The sequence below is a fragment of the Somniosus microcephalus genome, chromosome 21 (assembly GCF_052327205.1).
Source record: "Somniosus microcephalus isolate GS21.2 chromosome 21, FLI_Smic_1.0, whole genome shotgun sequence".
Taxonomy (NCBI): domain Eukaryota; kingdom Metazoa; phylum Chordata; class Chondrichthyes; order Squaliformes; family Somniosidae; genus Somniosus; species Somniosus microcephalus.
This window is the reverse complement of record NC_141007.1, coordinates 6,865,272-6,887,089: the sequence shown is the minus strand read 5'-3', so window position 1 is coordinate 6,887,089 and position 21,818 is coordinate 6,865,272. Positions and strand designations below refer to the sequence as shown.

Sequence of the window (21,818 nt, the reverse complement as noted above, 5' to 3'; positions counted from 1 at the left end):
TTATCAAAAATTACCCCGAGAACATCAGTTCCATCTCTGCACAGGTGTAGACCGTCCCTTTTGTATAGGTCACACCTACCACAAAACTGGTTCCAATGCCTCAAAAATTTAAAACCCTCCCTCTTACACCACTGCTCAAGCCACGTATTTAGCCTAACTATCCTGCATTTACTGCACGGGGACGGGGAGAGCGCATTTACTGCACGGGGACGGGGAGAGCGCATTTACTGCACGGGGACGGGGAGAGCGCATTTACTGCACGGGGACGGGGAGAGCGCATTTACTGCACGGGGACGGGGAGAGCGCATTTACTGCACGGGGACGGGGAGAGCGCATTTACTGCACGGGGACGGGGAGAGCGCATTTACTGCACGGGGACGGGGAGAGCGCATTTACTGCACGGGGACGGGGAGAGCGCATTTACTGCACGGGGACGGGGAGAGCGCATTTACTGCACGGGGACGGGGAGAGCGCATTTACTGCACGGGGGCGGGGAGAGCGCGCATTTACTGCACGGGGGCGGGGAGAGCGCGCATTTACTGCACGGGGGCGGGGAGAGCGAGCATTTACTGCACGGGGGCGGGGAGAGCGCGCATTTACTGCACGGGGGCGGGGAGAGCGCGCATTTACTGCACGGGGCGGGGAGAGCGCGCATTTACTGCACGGGGCGGGGAGAGCGCTCATTTACTGCACGGGGCGGGGAGAGCGCATTTACTGCACGGGGACGGGGAGAGCGCATTTACTGCACGGGGGCGGGGAGAGCGCATTTACTGCACGGGGGCGGGGAGAGCGCATTTACTGCACGGGGGCGGGGAGAGCGCATTTACTGCACGGGGAGGGGGAGAGCGCATTTACTGCACGGGGGCGGGAAGAGCGCACTTACTGCACGGGGAGAGCGCGCACTTACTGCACGGGTAGAGCGCGCACTTACTGCACGGGTAGAGCGCGCACTTACTGCACGGGTAGAGCGCGCACTGACTGCACGGGGACGGGAAGAGAGCGCACTGACTGCACGGGGACGGGGAGAGCGCGCATTTACTGGACGGGGAGAGCGCGCATTTACTGCACGGGGACGGGGAGAGCGCATTTACTGCACGGGGACGGGGAGAGCGCATTTACTGCACGGGGACGGGGAGAGCGCATTTACTGCACGGGGACGGGGAGAGCGCATTTACTGCACGGGGACGGGGAGAGCGCATTTACTGCACGGGGACGGGGAGAGCGCATTTACTGCACGGGGACGGGGAGAGCGCATTTACTGCACGGGGACGGGGAGAGCGCATTTACTGCACGGGGACGGGGAGAGCGCATTTACTGCACGGGGACGGGGAGAGCGCATTTACTGCACGGGGACGGGGAGAGCGCATTTACTGCACGGGGACGGGGAGAGCGCATTTACTGCACGGGGACGGGGAGAGCGCATTTACTGCACGGGGACGGGGAGAGCGCATTTACTGCACGGGGACGGGGAGAGCGCATTTACTGCACGGGGACGGGGAGAGCGCATTTACTGCACGGGGACGGGGAGAGCGCATTTACTGCACGGGGACGGGGAGAGCGCATTTACTGCACGGGGACGGGGAGAGCGCATTTACTGCACGGGGACGGGGAGAGCGCATTTACTGCACGGGGACGGGGAGAGCGCATTTACTGCACGGGGACGGGGAGAGCGCATTTACTGCACGGGGACGGGGAGAGCGCATTTACTGCACGGGGACGGGGAGAGCGCATTTACTGCACGGGGACGGGGAGAGCGCATTTACTGCACGGGGACGGGGAGAGCGCATTTACTGCACGGGGACGGGGAGAGCGCATTTACTGCACGGGGACGGGGAGAGCGCATTTACTGCACGGGGACGGGGAGAGCGCATTTACTGCACGGGGACGGGGAGAGCGCATTTACTGCACGGGGACGGGGAGAGCGCATTTACTGCACTGGGACGGGAAGAGAGCGCGCATTTACTGCACGGGGACGGGGAGAGAGCGCGCATTTACTGCACGGGGACGGGGAGAGCGCGCGCATTTACTGCACTGGGACGGGGAGAGCGCATTTACTGCACTGGGACGGGGAGAGCGCATTTACTGCACTGGGACGGGGAGAGCGCATTTACTGCACTGGGACGGGGAGAGCGCATTTACTGCCTGTGCTGGGAGCTGTCGTTTGTACCTTTTAAAGCCCTGCAGTGGGATGGCTGCGAGTGCCAGAGCGGCTCCAATGGTTGACAGTTCAGTCTTTATTTGTGCCATCTGATAGCTGTAGAGAACAGAGAAGTACAGAAATTAGCTCTGCAACAGATTAACTCGTCGTGATTCCCTCCCCTCTCCTCCGTAGTTACTATGCTGAGTAAATAAATACACAACCTGCCCTGAATTCATACAACCATTTATTGCAAAAACATCCTCAGGCATTTCAAATAGGCATAATGAAAGTAGACAGCAAACCAGGAGGGGTGACAGGAATCAGTCGAATGCACCCAATACTGCCTCTATCTGAACACAGCCGCTCCTCCATCAGTATAGAACCCAGTTTTGTGTTTCATTTTAAAGGTCAATAATCCAATTGGTGCACCTAGTGGGTGCTCTCACCCTATCCAATCCCACCCTCCCAGTGGGTGCTCTCACCCTATCCAATCCCGTGGTCCCAGTGGGTGCTCTCACCCTATCCAATCCCGTGCACCCAGTGGGTGCTCTCACCCTATCCAATCCCACCCTCCCAGTGGGTGCTCTCACCCTATCCAATCCCGTGGTCCCAGTGGGTGCTCTCACCCTATCCAATCCCGTGGTCCCAGTGGGTGCTCTCACCCTATCCAATCCCACCCTCCCAGTGGGTGCTCTCACCCTATCCAATCCCGTGCACCCAGTGGGTGCTCTCACCCTATCCAATCCCGTGGTCCCAGTGGGTGCTCTCACCCTATCCAATCCCGTGCACCCAGTGGGTGCTCTCACCCTATCCAATCCCGTGGTCCCAGTGGGTGCCGTTTAAACGAGGGGCGTTTTTGGCGTTATCAGTAGTGTTTGGAATTATTTTAAATTCATGCATGATGTATGTCACCCGTACAACTTTAATCTGCTTTTTAGATTGTTAAACAAATCCTGCAGCTCTCATGTTTGCTCAAAGACTTAGTTAAGGGCTCTATTACTTTGTAGACCTATTAAAGTCCAGGACTGTATTGGTGATATTTGCTTTAGATCTTTTTTCTTCCCTGTAATAAGTAACGTATTAAATTTGACTACTACTTTTAACCTGAACCGCACGGCATGCTCCGGGACCCCCCGCGGTGTGAGCCCCAGCCCCGGACCCCCCGCGGTGAGCCCCAGCCCCCCCGCGGTGTGAGCCCCAGCCCCGGACCCCCCGCGGTGTGAGCCCCGGCCCCGGACCCCCCGCGGTGTGAGCCCCAGCCCCGGACCCCCCGCGGTGTGAGCCCCAGCCCCGGACCCCCCGCGGTGTGAGCCCCGGACCCCCCGCGGTGTGAGCCCCAGCCCCGGACCCCCCGCGGTGTGAGCCCCGGCCCCGGACCCCCCGCAGTGTGAGCCCCAGCCCCGGACCCCCCGCGGTGTGAGCCCCAGCCCCGGACCCCCCGCGGTGTGAGCCCCGGACCCCCCGCGGTGTGAGCCCCAGCCCCGGACCCCCCGCGGTGTGAGCCCCGGCCCCGGACCCCCCGCAGTGTGAGCCCCAGCCCCGGACCCCCCGCGGTGTGAGCCCCAGCCCCGGACGCCCCGCGGTGTGAGCCCCGGACCCCCCGCGGTGTGAGCCCCAGCCCCGGACCCCCCGCGGTGTGAGCCCCGGACCCCCCGCGGTGTGAGCCCCGGCCCCGGACCCCCCGCGGTGTGAGCCCCAGCCCCGGACCCCCCGCGGTGTGAGCCCCAGCCCCGGACCCCCCGCGGTGTGAGCCCCAGCCCCGGACCCCCCGCGGTGTGAGCCCCAGCCCCGGACCCCCCGCGGTGTGAGCCCCAGCCCCGGACCCCCCCGCGGTGTGAGCCCCGGACCCCCCGCGGTGTGAGCCCCAGCCCCGGACCCCCCGCGGTGTGAGCCCCAGCCCCGGACCCCCCGCGGTGTGAGCCCCAGCCCCGGACCCCCCGCGGTGTGAGCCCCAGCCCCGGACCCCCCGCGGTGTGAGCCCCAGCCCCGGACCCCCCGCGGTGTGAGCCCCAGCCCCGGACCCCCCGCGGTGTGAGCCCCAGCCCCGGACCCCCCGCGGTGTGAGCCCCAGCCCCGGACCCCCCGCGGTGTACCCTAGAGCCAGCAGGGAGACTGGGGCCGGGGGGGGGGGGTGTGTACCCTGGTGCCAGGAGGGAGACTGGGACCCGGGGCCGGGGGGGGGGGGGTACCCTGGTGCCAGGAGGGAGACTGGGACCCGGGGCCCGGGGGGGGGGGGGGGTACTCTGGTGCCAGGAGGGAGACTGGGACCCGGGGCCGGGGTGGGGGGGGTTGGGGGGTACCCTGGTGCCAGGAGGGAGACTGGGGCCTGGGGGGGGTGTGGGGGGGGGGGGGTGTACCCTGGTGCCAGCAGGGAGACTGGGACCCGGGGGGGGGGGGGGGTGTACCCTGGTGCCAGGAGGGAGACTGGGACCCGGGGCCGGGGCCGGGGGGGGGGGGGGGTACCCTGGTGCCAGGAGGGAGACTGGGACCCGGGACCCGGGGCCGGGGGGGGGGAGGGGGGTGTACCCTGGTGCCAGGAGAGAGACTGGGACCCGGGGCCGGGGGGGGGGGGGGGGGTACCCTGGTGCCAGCAGGGAGACTGGGACCCGGGGCCGGGGGGGGGGGTACCCTGGTGCCAGCAGGGAGACTGGGACCCGGGGCCCGGGGGGGGGTACCCTGGTGCCAGCAGGGAGACTGGGACCCGGGGCCCGGGGTACCCTGATGCCAGGAGGGAGACTGGGGACAGACCGAGCAGTTCACACAATAGCTTCTACTCCAAGAGCATTGGGCAGCATCAGCCGCCACTCACCTCAACACCTGCAGCATTCCTGAGCCCGACTCCGATTTGGCCTAGAAACAAACAGAGTCCAGTCAGGAACCATTTTCATCAATCTGTCTAAACAAAAAAATGTTCAAAATGACGGTGTCTCCAGAGATTCCCCGAGAACAGGGGTTCCACCGATCAATTACTGGGACACCTGGCAATGGTCGATGATGCAGGGCACCAGCAAGGCCGAGAGGTTTAGGAGACCAGGCAAAGGGAATGTGGTGGTTCAAGGACTCCAAGCTTGGCCATTAAAGCTAGGGAAGGAAGGAGGGGAACAGTGCTGTTAGTTTGAGGAACAATGAATCCGAGCAGGAGACGGTGTAGTTAGTCTATCTGACACAGGGAGGAGGAAGAGTGTGCAAGCTTGGGTATCTGGAGATTGGGAGGACTGAGGGGAAAATCCGGAGCAGCTCCTGACCACAGTAATATTGAGATATTAACACTGAAGAGCAAGAGTTACCCGTACTGGGGATTTCACCATTTCTTTATTTCTTCTTAAATTTCTGACACTTGACAAACTTCTGCTGTCCTAATTTTCTACAATTTTCAATTCCCAATACCCCAACTCCTAAAGCCCAGTGCCAAAACTGACAAGGTGTCAGGCTTTACCAGATTGAATGTGCCGTACTCTTCCCGCAGCAGGTGGGTGATGAAGCCTCTCAAGGTGGTCTGGTCTCCCCAGCTCCAGCGAGCTCGATTGAGGTAGGACGAGATGGGCAGGTAGAGATAAGGCAGCAGACCAGCTCCAAAACACAAGCCCAACCACAGCACGGCCCTCACAGACAGCTCCTGGACATTCAGAACAGAACAGGGCAGAATGGTACAGTCAGTGATTCCACAGCCAAGTTAGCAGAGAGACAGAGGCACACAGCATACCCGGAGAGATGCATACACAGCCTGTAGAGACAGAGGCACACAGCATACCCAGAGAGAGGCATACACAGCCTGTAGAGACAGAGGCACACAGCATACCCAGAGAGATGCATACACAGCCTGTAGAGACAGAGGCACACAGCATACCCAGAGAGAGGCATACACAGCCTGTAGAGACAGAGGCACACAGCATACCCAGAGAGAGGCATACACAGCCTGTAGAAACAGAGGCACACAACATACCCAGAGAGAGGCATACACAGCCTGTAGAGAGACAGAGGCACACAGCATACCCAGAGAGAGGCATACACAGCCTGTAGAGACAGAGGCACACAGCATACCCAGAGAGAGGCATACACAGCCTGTAGAGACAGAGGCATACAGCATACCCAGAGAGAGGCACACAGCCTGTAGAGAGACAGAGGCACACAGCATACCCAGAGAGAGGCATACACAGCCTGTAGAGAGACAGAGGCACACAGCATACCCAGAGAGATGCATACACAGCCTGTAGAGACAGAGGCACACAGCATACCCAGAGAGAGGCATACACAGCCTGTAGAGACAGAGGCACACAGCATACCCAGAGAGAGGCATACACAGCCTGTAGAGACAGAGGCACACAGCATACCCAGAGAGAGGCATACACAGCCTGTAGAGACAGAGGCACACAGCATACCCAGAGAGAGGCATACACAGCCTGTAGAGAGACAGAGAAATAAAGACCACACAGGGGAAGAGAGGAGGAGAGAGAGTGTGTGGGAGAGAGGTTAAAGAGAAAGAGAACAGGAGAGAGGTGAGTGTAAGAGAGAGAGGAAAGAGAGAGACAGGAAGCAAGGGAGAGGGGAGGGAGAGAGAGAGAGAGAGAGAGAGAGAGGAGATGAGAAGTTAAAGAGAGAGGAGGAAAGAGAAAGAGTGGAATAGGAGAAAAGAGATGAAAATAGAGGGAGAGAGCTGGAGAGGAGGAAAGAGAAAGTGGAAGAGGAAGAAAGAAAGAGTGGAAGAGGGGAAGAGTGAGATGAAAATAGAGGGAAAGAGAGAGAGGAGGAAAGACAGACACCAGCAAAGTGGCAGTCAGAGAGACAGAGCGAGAGTGAGCTCCAGTTGGTGAACATCAAGAACTGCAGAAGCCCTTAAAACATGGGTGGTATTTTACCTTCTCCCTGTGTAGTCTAAACAACACCCAGGGTACGATATACATCAGATAGAGAACAACAGTGTGCTGGTTACACAGACTCAGGCCACAGCAGAACGCACCCTGCAGAGAAAGCTGCAAACAGAAACAAGACTTTATCAGAGTCAGTGCAGAGGCTGCAACATGAGCCAGAGATGTTAACAGGAAGCAGGCGGGTAATCTCCTGTTCGGGTACCTAGTCCCGAGCCCCAGCCTGAGACTCTGCCGGTGCCAGGGACTCTCGGGCACATTTGCAGGAGACCTGGTCTTCCGATGGCGTCATCGTCAGTCTGTACTCCGTGGACAGCACCAGCCCATCATCATCAGTCTGTACTCCGTGGACAGCACCAGCACATCATCGTCAGTCTGGGCTCCGCGGACAGCACCAGCCCATCACCGTCAGGCTGGGCTCTGGACAGCACCAGCCCATCACCGTCAGGCTGGGCTCTGGACAGCACCAGCCCATCATCATCAGGCTGGGCTCTGTGGACAGCACCAGCCCATCACCGTCAGGCTGGGCTCTGGACAGCACCAGCCCATCACCGTCAGGCTGGGCTCTGTGGACAGCACCAGCCCATCGTCAGGCTGGGCTCTGTGGACAGCACCAGCCCATCAGAACATAAGACGTAGGAGCAGGAGCAAGTCATCTGGCCTCTCGAGCCTGCTCCGTCATTCAAGAAGATCATGGCTGATCGGATCTTGGCCTCAACTCCACTTCCCTGCCCGCTCCCCATAACCCGCGACTCCCTTATCGTTCAAAAATCTGTGTCCTCTGGTTCTCGATCCTTCCGCCAATGGAAACAGTTTCTCTCGATCTACTCTGTCCAGACCCCTCATGATTTTGAACACCTCCATCAAATTTCCTCTCAACCTTCTCTGCTCCAAGGAGAACAACCCCAGCTTCTCTAGTCTATCCACGTAACTGAAGTCCCTCATCCCTAGAGCCATTCTAATAAATCTCTTCCGCACCCTGAAGCCTTCACATTCTTCCTAAAGCCCAGAATTGGACACAATACTCCAGGTGAGGCCAAACCAGTAATTTATAAAGATTCATCATAACTTCCTTGCTCGTGTACTCTGTGCCTCTATTGATAAAGCCCAGGATCCCGTAAGCTTTTTTAACCACTTTCTCAACCTGCCCTGCCACCTTCAATGATTTGTGCACATATACCCCCAGGTCTCTCTGTTCGTGCACCCCTTTAAGATTGTACCCTTTAGTTTATATTGCCTCTCCTCGTTCTTCCTACCAAAATGTATCACTTCACACTTTTCTGCGTTACATTCCATCTGCCATGTGTCCGCCCATTTCACCGGCCTGTCTGTCTTCCTGAAGTCTATCACTCTCCTCCTCACTGTTCACTACACTCCCAAGTTTTGTCTCATCTGCAAATTTTGAAATTGTGCCCTGTGCACCCATGTCCAAGTCATTAATATACATCAAGAAAGCAGTGGTCCTGGTACCGACCCCTGGGGAACACCACTGTATACCTTCCTCCAGTCCGAAAAACAACCGCTCACCACTTTCTCGGTTTCCTGTCACTTAGCCCATTTCGTCTCCATGATGCCACTGTCCCTTTTATTCCATGGGCTTTCTAAAAGCTTTCCCACTACCGAGGATAAACTGACTGGTCTGTAGTTGCTGGGTTTATCCTTGCACCCTTTTTTGAACAAAGGTGTAACATTTGCAATTCTCCAGTCCTCTGGCATCACCCCCGTATCCAAGGAAGATTGGAAGATTATGGCCAGTACCTCCGCAATTTCCACCTTTACTTCCCTCAGCATCCTAGGATGCATCCCATCCGGTCCTGGTGACTTATCTACTTTAAGTACAGACAGCCTTTCTAGTACCTCCTCTTTTATCAATTTTTATCCCATCCAGTATCTCCACTACCTCCTCCTTCACTATGTCTATGGCAGCATCTTCTTCCTTGGTGAAGACAGATGCAAAGTACTCATTTAGCACCTCAGCCATGCCCTCTGCCTCCATGCGTAGGTCTCCTTTTTGGTCCCTAAACAGCCCCACCCCTCCTCTTACTACCCATTTACTATTTATATGCCTATAGAAGACTTTTAAATTCCCTTTTATGTTAGCTGCCAATCTATTCACAATTTCTCTTGGCCCCTCTTATTTTCTTTTTCACTGCCCCTCTGAACTTTCTAAATTCAGCCTGAATCTCACTTGTATTCTCAACTTGACATGTGTCATACGCACTCATTTTCTGCTTCATCTTACTCTATCTCTCTCGTCGTCCAGGGGGCTCGGACTTTGGTTGCCCTACTTTTCCCCCTCGTGGGAATGTACCTCAACTTTACCCGAACCATCTCCTCTTTAAAGGCAGCCCATTGTTCAATTAGTTTTGCCTGCTAATCTTTGATTCCAATTTACCCAGATCCATTCTCAACCCACTGAAATTGGCCTTTCTCCAATTAAGTATTGTTACTCTAGATTGCTCCCTGTACTTTTCCATAGCTTATCTAAACCTTACACTATGATGATCACTGTTCCCTAAATGTTCCCATACTGACACTTGCCCCACCTCATTCCCCAGGTGGGGCAAGTGTCAGTATGGGAACATTTAGATCCAGCAATGCCTCCTTCCTCGTTGAGCCGAAAACGTACTGATCAAGAAAGTTCTCCTGAACACAGTTCAGAAATTCTTCCCCCTCTCTGCCCTTGACACGATTACTATCCCAGTCTATATTAGGATAGTTGAAGTCCCCCATTATCACTACGCTAGCGTTCTTGTACCTCTAATTTCCCTGCAAATTTGCTCCTCTATATCCTTCCCACTATTTGGTGGTCTACAGAATATACCTAGTAGTGTACTGGCATATCTATTGCTTCTTAACTCTAACCAAATAGATTCTGTCCTTGACCCCTCCAGGACATCCTCTCTCTCCAGCACTGTAACATTCTCCTGAACCAATACTGCCACCCCACCTCCTTTCTTTCCTTCCCTATCTTTCCTGAACACCTTACATCCAGGAATATTTAATATCTAATCGTGCCCTTTTTTGAGCCAGGTCTCCGTTATCACCACCATATCATATTCCCAAGTGGCTATTTGCGCCTGCAGTTCACCAACCTTATTTACCACACTTAGACCTATCTTAAGACCTTCTTGTATTCTCTCTTAGGCTGACCCCACCTAATACAGTACCATTTCTTACTCTAGTGCTATCTGTCTCTCCCAATCCTTTGTGCACTTCGTTTCTCCTTTCTAATGCTACATCCTGGTGCCCATCCCCCTGCCAAATTAGTTGAATCCCTCCCCAACAGCACAAGCAAAGCCCCCCCACGAGGATATTGGCTCTGCTGAGGTGCAACCCGTCCAGCCTGTACAGGTCCCACCTCCCCCAAAAGCAGTCCCAATGTCCCAGGTATCTAAAGCCCTCCCTCCTGCAACATCTCTCCAGCCACACATTCATCTGCTCTAACCTCTTATTTCTACACTCACTAGCTCGTGGCACCAGGAGTAATCCAGAGATTACTACTTTTGAGGTCCTGCTTTTTAATCAATTTCCTAGCTCCCGAAAATCTGCCTGCAGGATCTCATCCTTCTTGCTACCCACTGATCAATGGGTCTGCGATCTATCTCCCCTTGATCAATGGGTCTGCGATCTGTCTCCTCTATTGATCAATGGGTCTGCGATCCTTCTCCTCTATTGATCAATGGGTCTGCGATCTGTCTCCCCCTGATCAAAGGGTCTGTCATTTGTCTCCCTCTGGTCAATGGGTCTGTGATCTGTCTCCCTCTGGTCAATGGGTCTGCGATCTGTCTCCTCTATTGATCAATGGGTCTGCGATCTGTCTCCCCCTGATCAATGGGTCAGCGATCTGTCTCCCCCGATCAATGGGTCTGCGATCTGTCTCCCCCTGATCAATGGGTCTGCAATCTGTCTCCCTCTGGTCAATGGGTCTGTGATCTGTCTCCCCTGATCAATGGGTCTGCGATCTGTCTCCCCTTGAGCAATGGGTCTGCGATCTGTCTCCCCCTGATCAATGGGTCAGCGATCTGTCTCCCCTGATCAATGGGTCTGCAATCTGTCTCCCCTTGAGCAATGGGTCTGCGATCTGTCTCCCCCTGATCAATGGGTCAGCAATCTGTCTCCCCCTGAGCAATGGGTCTGCGATCTGTCTCCCCCTGATCAATGGGTCTGCAATCTGTCTCCCCCTGAGCAATGGGTCTGTGATCTGTCTCCCCCTGATCAATGGGTCTGTGATCTGTCTCCTCTATTGATCAATGGGTCTGTGATCTGTCTCCTCTATTGATCAATGGGTCTGCGATCGGTCTCCTCTATTGATCAATGGGTCTGCGATCTGCCTCCTCTATTGATCAATGGGTCTGCGATCTGTCTCCCCCTGATCAATGGGTCTGTGATCTGTCTCCTCTATTGATCAATGGGTCTGTGATCTGTCTCCTCTATTGATCAATGGGTCGGTGATCTGTCTCCTCTATTGATCAATGGGTCTGCGATCTGTCTCCTCCATTGATCAATGGGTCTGTGATCTGTCTCCCTGATCAATGGGTCTGTGATCTGTCTCCCCTGATCAATGGGTCTGTGATCGGTCTCCCTGATCAATGGGTCTGCGATCCGTCTCCCCTGATCAATGGGTCTGCGATCTGTCTCCCTCTATTGATCAATGGGTCTGCGATCTGTCTCCCCTGATCAATGGGTCTGCGATCTGTCTCCCCTGATCAATGGGTCTGCGATCTGTCACCCCTGATCAATGGGTCTGCGATCTGTCTCCCCCTGATCAATGGGTCTGTGATCTGTCTCCTCTATTGATCAATGGGTCTGTGATCTGTCTCCTCTATTGATGAATGGGTCTGCGATCTGTCTCCTCCATTGATGAATGGGTCTGTGATCTGTCTTCCCCTGATCAATGGGTCTGTGATCTGTCTCCTCTATTGATCAATGGGTCTGCGATCTGCCTCCTCTATTGATCAAAGGGTCTGCGATCTGTCTCCCCCTGATCAATGGGTCTGTGATCTGTCTCCTCTATTGATCAATGGGTCTGCGATCTGTCTCCTCTATTGATCAATGGGTCTGCGATCTGTCTCCTCCATTGATCAATGGGTCTGTGATCTGTCTCCCTGATCAATGGGTCTGTGATCTGTCTCCCCTGATCAATGGGTCTGTGATCTGTCTCCCTGATCAATGGGTCTGTGATCTGTCTCCCTGATCAATGGGTCTGCGATCTGTCTCCCCTGATCAATGGGTCTGCGATCTGTCTCCCCTGATCAATGGGTCTGCGATCTGTCTCCTCCATTGATCAATGGGTCTGCGATCTGTCTCCCCTGATCAATGGGTCTGCGATCTGTCCCCCCTGATCAATGGGTCTGCGATCTGTCTCCTCTATTGATCAATGGGTCTGCGATCTGTCTCCTCTATTCATCAATGGGTCTGTGATCCGTCTCCTCCATTGATCAGTGGGTCTGTGATCTGTCTCCTCTATTGATCAATGGGTCTGTGATCTGTCTCCTCTATTGAACAATGGGTCTGTGATCTGTCTCCCTGATCAATGGGTCTGTGATCTGTCTCCCCTGATCAATGGGTCTGTGATCTGTCTCCCCTGATCAATGGGTCTGTGATCTGTCTCCCTGATCAATGGGTCTGCGATCTGTCTCCCTGATCAATGGGTCTGTGATCTGTCTCCCCTGATGAATGGGTCTGTGATCTGTCTCCCCTGATCAATGGGTCTGTGATCTGTCTGCCTGATCAATGGGTCTGCGATCTGTCTCCCCTGATCAATGGGTCTGCGATCTGTTTCCCCTGATCAATGGGTCTGCGATCTGTCTCCCCTGATCAATGGGTCTGTGATCCGTCTCCCCTGATCAATGGGTCTGTGATCTGTCTCCCCTGATCAATGGGTCTGCGATCTGTCTCCCCTGATCAATGGGTCTGCGATCTGTCTCCCCTGATCAATGGGTGTGTGATCTGTCTCCCCTGATCAATGGGTCTGTGATCTGTCTCCCCTGATCAATGGGTCTGCGATCTGTCTCCTCTATTGATCAATGGGTCTGTGATCTGTCTCCTCCATTGATCAATGGGTCTGTGATCTGTCTCCTCCATTGATCAATGGGTCTGTGATCTGTCTCCCTGATCAATGGGTCTGTGATCTGTCTCCCCTGATCAATGGGTCTGTGATCTGTCTCCCCTGATTAATGGGTCTGTGATCTGTCTCCCTGATCAATGGGTCTGTGATCTGTCTCCTCCATTGATCAATGGGTCTGAGATCTGTCTCCCCTGATCAATGGGTCTGCGATCTGCCTCCTCTATTGATCAATGGGTCTGCGATCTGTCTCCCCCTGATCAATGGGTCGGTGATCTGTCTCCTCTATTGATCAATGGGTCTGCGATCTGTCTCCTCCATTGATCAATGGGTCTGTGATCTGTCTCCCTGATCAATGGGTCTGTGATGTGTCTCCCCTGATCAATGGGTCTGCGATCTGTCTCCCTGATCAATGGGTCTGTGATGTGTCTCCCCTGATCAATGGGTCTGCGATCTGTCTCCCCTGATCAATGCGTCTGCGATCTGTCTCCCCTTGAGCAATGGGTCTGCGATCTGTCTCCCCCTGATCAATGGGTCAGCGATCTGTCTCCCCCTGATCAATGGGTCTGCGATCTGTCTCCCCCTGATCAATGGGTCTGCAATCTGTCTCCCTCTGGTCAATGGGTCTGTGATCTGTCTCCCCCTGATCAATGGGTCTGTGATCTGTCTCCTCTATTGATCAATGGGTCTGTGATCTGTCTCCTCTATTGATCAATGTGTCTGTGATCTGTCTCCTCCATTGATCAATGGGTCTGCGATCTGTCTCCTCCATTGATCAATGGGTCTGTGATCTGTCTCCTCCATTGATCAATGGGTCTGTGATCTGTCTCCTCTATTGATCAGTGGGTCTGTGATCTGTCTCCTCTATTGATCAATGGGTCTGTGATCTGTCTCCTCTATTGATCAATGGGTCTGCGATCTGTCTCCTCTATTGATCAATGGGTCTGTCACCCCTGATCAATGGGTCAGTGATCGGTCTCCCTGATCAATGGGTCTGTGATCTGTCTCCCTGATCAATGGGTCTGCGATCTGTCTCCCCTGATCAATGCGTCTGCGATCTGTCTCCCCTGATCAATGGGTCTGCGATCTGTCTCCCCTGATCAATGGGTCTGCGATCGGTCTCCTCTATTGATCAATGGGTCGGTGATCTGTCTCCCCTGATCAATGGGTCGGCGATCTGTCTCCCCTGATCAATGGGTCTGTGATCTGTCTCCCCTGATCAATGGGTCTGCGATCTGTCTCCCCTGATCAATGGGTCTGCGATCTGTCTCCCCCTGATCAATGGGTCTGCGATCTGTCTCCCCTAATCAATGGGTCTGCGATCTGTCTCCTCCATTTATCAATGGGTCTGCGATCTGTCTCCTCCATTGATCAATGGGTCTGCGATCTGTCTCCTCCATTGATCAATGGGTCTGTGATCTGTCTCCTCCATTGATCAATGGGTCTGCGATCTGTCTCCCCTGATCAATGGGTCTGCGATCTGTCTCCCCTGATCAATGGGTCTGTGATCTGTCTCCCCAGATCAATGGGTCTGTGATCTGTCTCCCCTGATCAATGGGTCTGTGATCTGTCTCCCCTGATCAATAGGTGTGTGATCTGTCTCCCCTGATCAATGGGTCTGCGATCTGTCTCCTCTATTGATCAATGGGTCTGTGATCTGTCTCCTCCATTGATCAATGGGTCTGCGATCTGTCTCCCCTGATCAATGGGTCTGCGATCTGTCTCCCTGCATTGATCAATGGGTCTGTGATCTGTCTCCTCCATTGATCAATGGGTCTGCGATCTGTCTCCTCTATTGATCAATGGGTCTCTGATCTGTCTCCTCCATTGATCAATGGGTCTGCGATCTGTCTCCTCTATTGATCAATGGGTCTGCGATCTGTCTCCTCCATTGATCAATGGGTCTGCGGTCGGTCTCCTCTATTGATCAATGGGTCTGCGATCTGTCTCCTCTATTGATCAATGGGTCTGTGATCTGTCTCCTCTATTGATCAATGGGTCTGCGATCTGTCTCCCCTGATCAATGGGTCTGCGATCTGTCTCCTCTATTGATCAATGGGTCTGCGATCTGTCTCCTCTATTGATCAATGCGTCTGCGATCTGTCTCCTCTATTGATCAATGCGTCTGCGATCTGTCTCCTCCATTGATCAATGGGTCTGTGATCTGTCTCCCTGATCAATGGGTCTGTGATCTGTCTCCCCTGATGAATGGGACTGTGATCTGTCTCCCTGATCAATGGGTCTGTGATCTGTCTCCCTGATCAATGGGTCTGCGATCTGTCTCCCCTGATCAATGGGTCTGCGATCTGTCTCCCCTGATCAATGGGTCTGCGATCTGTCTCCTCCATTGATCAATGGGTCTGCGATCTGTCTCCCCTGATCAATGGGTCTGCGATCTGTCCCCCCTGATCAATGGGTCTGCGATCTGTCTCCTCTATTGATCAATGGGTCTGCGATCCGTCTCCTCTATTCATCAATGGGTCTGTGATCCGTCTCCTCCATTGATCAGTGGGTCTGTGATCGGTCTCCTCTATTGATCAATGGGTCTGTGATCTGTCTCCTCTATTGAACAATGGGTCTGTGATCTGTCTCCCTGATCAATGGGTCTGTGATCTGTCTCCCCTGATCAATGGGTCTGTGATCTGTCTCCCCTGATCAATGGGTCTGTGATCTGTCTCCCTGATCAATGGGTCTGCGATCTGTCTCCCTGATCAATGGGTCTGTGATCTGTCTCCCCTGATCAATGGGTCTGTGATCTGTCTCCCCTGATCAATGGGTCTGTGATCTGTCTGCCTGATCAATGGGTCTGCGATCTGTCTCCCCTGATCAATGGGTCTGCGATCTGTTTCCCCTGATCAATGGGTCTGCGATCTGTCTCCCCTGATCAATGGGTCTGTGATCCGTCTCCCCTGATCAATGGGTCTGTGATCTGTCTCCCCTGATCAATGGGTCTGCGATCTGTCTCCCCTGATCAATGGGTCTGCGATCTGTCTCCCCTGATCAATGGGTGTGTGATCTGTCTCCCCTGATCAATGGGTCTGCGATCTGTCTCCCCTGATCAATGGGTCTGCGATCTGTCTCCTCTATTGATCAATGGGTCTGTGATCTGTCTCCCCTGATCAATGGGTCTGTGATCTGTCTCCCCTGATCAATGGGTCTGCGATCTGTCTCCCCTGATCAATGGGTCTGCGATCTGTTTCCCCTGATCAATGGGTCTGCGATCTGTCTCCCCTGATCAATGGGTCTGTGATCCGTCTCCCCTGATCAATGGGTCTGTGATCTGTCTCCCCTGATCAATGGGTCTGCGATCTGTCTCCCCTGATCAATGGGTCTGCGATCTGTCTCCCCTGATCAATGGGTGTGTGATCTGTCTCCCCTGATCAATGGGTCTGTGATCTGTCTCCCCTGATCAATGGGTCTGCGATCTGTCTCCCCTGATCAATGGGTCTGCGATCTGTCTCCTCTATTGATCAATGGGTCTGTGATCTGTCTCCTCCATTGATCAATGGGTCTGTGATCTGTCTCCTCCATTGATCAATGGGTCTGTGATCTGTCTCCCTGATCAATGGGTCTGTGATCTGTCTCCCCTGATCAATGGGTCTGTGATCTGTCTCCCCTGATCAATGGGTCTGTGATCTGTCTCCCTGATCAATGGGTCTGTGATCTGTCTCCTCCATTGATCAATGGGTCTGAGATCTGTCTCCCCTGATCAATGGGTCTGTGATCTGTCTCCTCCATTGATCAATGGGTCTGCGATCTGTCTCCCTCCAATGATCAATGGGTCTGCGATCGGTCTCCTCTATTGATCAATGGGTCTGCGATCTGCCTCCTCTATTGATCAATGGGTCTGCGATCTGTCTCCCCCTGATCAATGGGTCGGTGATCTGTCTCCTCTATTGATCAATGGGTCTGCGATCTGTCTCCTCCATTGATCAATGGGTCTGTGATCTGTCTCCCTGATCAATGGGTCTGTGATGTGTCTCCCCTGATCAATGGGTCTGCGATCTGTCTCCCCTGATCAATGGGTCTGCGATCTGTCTCCCCTGATCAATGCGTCTGCGATCTGTCTCCCCTTGAGCAATGGGTCTGCGATCTGTCTCCTCCATTGATCAATGGGTCTGCGATCTGTCTCCTCCATTGATCAATGGGTCTGTGATCTGTCTCCCTGATCAATGGGTCTGTGATGTGTCTCCCCTGATCAATGGGTCTGCGATCTGTCTCCCCTGATCAATGGGTCTGCGATCTGTCTCCCCTGATCAATGGGTCAGCGATCTGTCTCCCCCTGATCAATGGGTCTGCGATCTGTCTCCCCCTGATCAATGGGTCTGCAATCTGTCTCCCTCTGGTCAATGGGTCTGTGATCTGTCTCCCCCTGATCAATGGGTCTGTGATCTGTCTCCTCTATTGATCAATGGGTCTGTGATCTGTCTCCTCTATTGATCAATGGGTCTGCGATCGGTCTCCTCTATTGATCAATGGGTCTGCGATCTGTCTCCTCTATTGATCAATGGGTCTGAGATCTGCCTCCTCTATTGATCAATGGGTCTGCGATCTGTCTCCCCCTGATCAATGGGTCTGTGATCTGTCTCCTCTATTGATCAATGGGTCTGTGATCTGTCTCCTCTATTGATCAATGGGTCGGTGATCTGTCTCCTCTATTGATCAATGGGTCTGCGATCTGTCTCCTCCATTGATCAATGGGTCTGTGATCTGTCTCCCTGATCAATGGGTCTGTGATCTGTCTCCCCTGATCAATGGGTCTGTGATCGGTCTCCCTGATCAATGGGTCTGCGATCCGTCTCCCCTGATCAATGGGTCTGCGATCTGTCTCCCTCTATTGATCAATGGGTCTGCGATCTGTCTCCCCTGATCAATGGGTCTGCGATCTGTCTCCCCTGATCAATGGGTCTGCGATCTGTCTCCCCTGATCAATGGGTCTGCGATCTGTCTCCCCCTGATCAATGGGTCTGTGATCTGTCTCCTCGATTGATCAATGGGTCTGTGATCTGTCTCCTCCATTGATGAATGGGTCTGTGATCTGTCTTCCCCTGATCAATGGGTCTGTGATCTGTCTCCTCTATTGATCAATGGGTCTGCGATCTGTCTCCCCCTGATCAATGGGTCTGTGATCTGTCTCCTCTATTGATCAATGGGTCTGCGATCTGTCTCCTCTATTGATCAATGGGTCTGCGATCTGTCTCCTCCATTGATCAATGGGTCTGTGATCTGTCTCCCCTGATCAATGGGTCTGTGATCTGTCTCCCTGATCAATGGGTCTGTCATCTGTCTCCCTGATCAATGGGTCTGCGATCTGTCTCCCCTGATCAATGGGTCTGCGATCTGTCTCCCCTGATCAATGGGTCTGCGATCTGTCTCCTCCATTGATCAATGGGTCTGCGATCTGTCTCCCCTGATCAATGGGTCTGCGATCTGTCCCCCCTGATCAATGGGTCTGCGATCTGTCTCCTCTATTGATCAATGGGTCTGTGATCTCTCTCCTCTATTGATCAATGGGTCTGTGATCTGTCTCCTCCATTGATCAATGGGTCTGCGATCTGTCTCCCCTGATCAATGGGTCTGCGATCTGTCTCCTCTATTCATCAATGGGTCTGTGATCCGTCTCCTCTATTGATCAATGGGTCTGTGATCTGTCTCCCTGATCAATGGGTCTGTGATCTGTCTCCCCTGATCAATGGGTCTGTGATCTGTCTCCCCTGATCAATGGGTCTGTGATCTGTCTCCCTGATCAATGGGTCTGCGATCTGTCTCCCTGATCAATGGGTCTGCGATCTGTCTCCCTGATCAATGGGTCTGTGATCTGTCTCCCCTGATCAATGGGTCTGTGATCTGTCTCCCCTGATCAATGGGTCTGTGATCTGTCTCCCTGATCAATGGGTCTGCGATCTGTCTCCCCTGATCAATGGGTCTGCGATCTGTTTCCCCTGATCAATGGGTCTGCGATCTGTCTCCCCTGATCAATGGGTCTGTGATCCGTCTCCCCTGATCAATGGGTCTGTGATCTGTCTCCCCTGATCAATGGGTCTGCGATCTGTCTCCCCTGATCAATGGGTCTGCGATCTGTCTCCCCTGATCAATGGGTGTGTGATCTGTCTCCCCTGATCAATGGGTCTGTGATCTGTCTCCCCTGATCAATGGGTCTGCGATCTGTCTCCCCTGATCAATGGGTCTGCGATCTGTCTCCTCTATTGATCAATGGGTCTGTGATCTGTCTCCTCCATTGATCAATGGGTCTGTGATCTGTCTCCTCCATTGATCAATGGGTCTGCGATCTGTCTCCTCTATTGATCAATGGGTCTGTGATCTGTCTCCTCCATTGATCAATGGGTCTGTGATCTGTCTCCCTGATCAATGGGTCTGTGATCTGTCTCCCCTGATCAATGGGTCTGTGATCTGTCTCCCCTGATCAATGGGTCTGTGATCTGTCTCCCTGATCAATGGGTCTGTGATCTGTCTCCTCCATTGATCAATGGGTCTGAGATCTGTCTCCCCTGATCAATGGGTCTGTGATCTGTCTCCTCCATTGATCAATGGGTCTGCGATCTGTCTCCCTCCAATGATCAATGGGTCTGTGATCTGTCTCCTCTATTGATCAATGGGTCTGTGATCTGTCTCCTCTATTGATCAATGGGTCTGCGATCGGTCTCCTCTATTGATCAATGGGTCTGCGATCTGCCTCCTCTATTGATCAATGGGTCTGCGATCTGTCTCCCCCTGATCAATGGGTCGGTGATCTGTCTCCTCTATTGATCAATGGGTCTGCGATCTGTCTCCTCCATTGATCAATGGGTCTGTGATCTGTCTCCCTGATCAATGGGTCTGTGATGTGTCTCCCCTGATCAATGGGTCTGCGATCTGTCTCCCCTGATCAATGGGTCTGCGATCTGTCTCCCCTGATCAATGCGTCTGCGATCTGTCTCCCCTTGAGCAATGGGTCTGCGATCTGTCTCCCCCTGATCAATGGGTCAGCGATCTGTCTCCCCCTGATCAATGGGTCTGCGATCTGTCTCCCCCTGATCAATGGGTCTGCAATCTGTCTCCCTCTGGTCAATGGGTCTGTGATCTGTCTCCCCCTGATCAATGGGTCTGTGATCTGTCTCCTCTATTGATCAATGGGTCTGTGATCTGTCTCCTCTATTGATCAATGTGTCTGTGATCTGTCTCCTCCATTGATCAATGGGTCTGCGATCTGTCTCCTCCATTGATCAATGGGTCTGTGATCTGTCTCCTCCATTGATCAATGGGTCTGTGATCTGTCTCCTCTATTGATCAGTGGGTCTGTGATCTGTCTCCTCTATTGATCAATGGGTCTGTGATCTGTCTCCTCTATTGATCAATGGGTCTGCGATCTGTCTCCTCTATTGATCAATGGGTCTGTCTCCCCTGATCAATGGGTCAGTGATCGGTCTCCCTGATCAATGGGTCTGTGATCTGTCTCCCTGATCAATGGGTCTGCGATCTGTCTCCCCTGATCAATGCGTCTGCGATCTGTCTCCCCTGATCAATGGGTCTGCGATCTGTCTCCCCTGATCAATGGGTCTGCGATCTGTCTCCCCTGATCAATGGGTCTGTGATCTGTCTCCCTCTATTGATCAATGGGTCTGTGATCTGTCTCCCCTGATCAATGGGTCTGCAATCTGTCTCCCCTGATCAATGGGTCTGTGATCTGTCTCCTCCATTGATCAATGGGTCTGCGATCCCTCTCCCCTGATCAATGGGTCTGTGATCTGTCTCCCCTGATCAATGGGTCTGCGATCTCTCTCCACTGATCAATGGGTCTGTGATCTGTCTCCCCCTGATCAATGGGTCTGCGATCTGTCTCCCCTTGATCAATGGGTCTGTGATCTGTCTCCTCTATTGATCAATGGGTCTGCGATCTGTCTCCCCTGATCAATGGGTGTGTGATCTGTCTCTCCTGATCAATGGGTCTGCGATCTGTCTCCCTCTATTGATCAATGGGTCTGTCTCCCCTGATCAATGGGTCTGTGATCTGTCTCCCCTGATCAATGGGTCTGTGATCTGTCTCCCCCTGATCAATGGGTCTGCGATCTGTCTCCCCCTGATCAATGGGTCTGCGATCTGTCTCCTCCATTGATCAGTGGGTCTGCGATCTGTCTCCTCTATTGATCAGTGGGTCTGTGATCTGTCTCCTCTATTGATCAATGGGTCTGTGATCTGTCTCCTCCATTGATCAATGGGTCCGCGATCTGTCTCCTCCATTGATCAATGGGTCTGCGATCTGTCTCCTCCATTGATCAGTGGGTCTGCGATCTGTCTCCTCTATTGATCAATGGGTCTGTGATCTGTCTCCTCTATTGATCAACGGGTCTGTGATCTGTCTCCTCTATTGATCAATGGGTCTGTGATCAGTGTCCCCTGATCAATGGGTCTGTGATCTGTCTCCTCTATTGATCAATGGGTCTGTGATCTGTCTCCCCCTGATCAATGGGTCTGTGATCTGTCTCCTCTATTGATCAATGGGTCTGTGATCTGTCTCCTCTATTGATAAATGGGTCTGCGATCTGTCTCCCCCTGATCAATGGGTCTGTGATCTGTCTCCTCTATTGATCAATGGGTCTGTGATCTGTCTCCCCCTGATCAATGGGTCTGCGATCTGTCTCCTCCATTGATCAATGGGTCTGTGATCTGTCTCCTCCATTGATCAATGGGTCTCCGATCTGTCTCCTCCATTGATCAATGGGTCTGCGATCTGTCTCCTCCATTGATC

At 53.7% G+C, this 21,818-nt stretch overlaps 1 protein-coding gene across 6 annotated transcripts in view; it reads right to left on the bottom strand.

The window, feature by feature from the left end:
• tmem260 (transmembrane protein 260) overlaps window positions 1-21,818 on the bottom strand; it is an 84,798-nt gene that overhangs the window by 33,844 nt on the left and 29,136 nt on the right. For 5 of the 6 annotated variants that reach the window (XR_015073024.1, XR_015073026.1, XM_085963224.1 and 2 more), the window contains exons 5-8: window positions 6,997-7,110; window positions 5,577-5,756; window positions 4,950-4,990; window positions 2,168-2,254 (exon numbers count right to left, since the gene is read on the bottom strand). Coding sequence is in view for 4 of the 6 variants with exons in the window: in XM_085963224.1 (XP_085819350.1) it covers window positions 2,168-2,254; window positions 4,950-4,990; window positions 5,577-5,756; window positions 6,997-7,110 (422 nt within the window). In the remaining 2 variants the exon portion in view is untranslated. The remainder of the gene's footprint in view (window positions 1-2,167; window positions 2,255-4,949; window positions 4,991-5,576; window positions 5,757-6,996; window positions 7,111-21,818) is intronic. The other variant, XM_085963222.1, reaches the window with a different exon arrangement.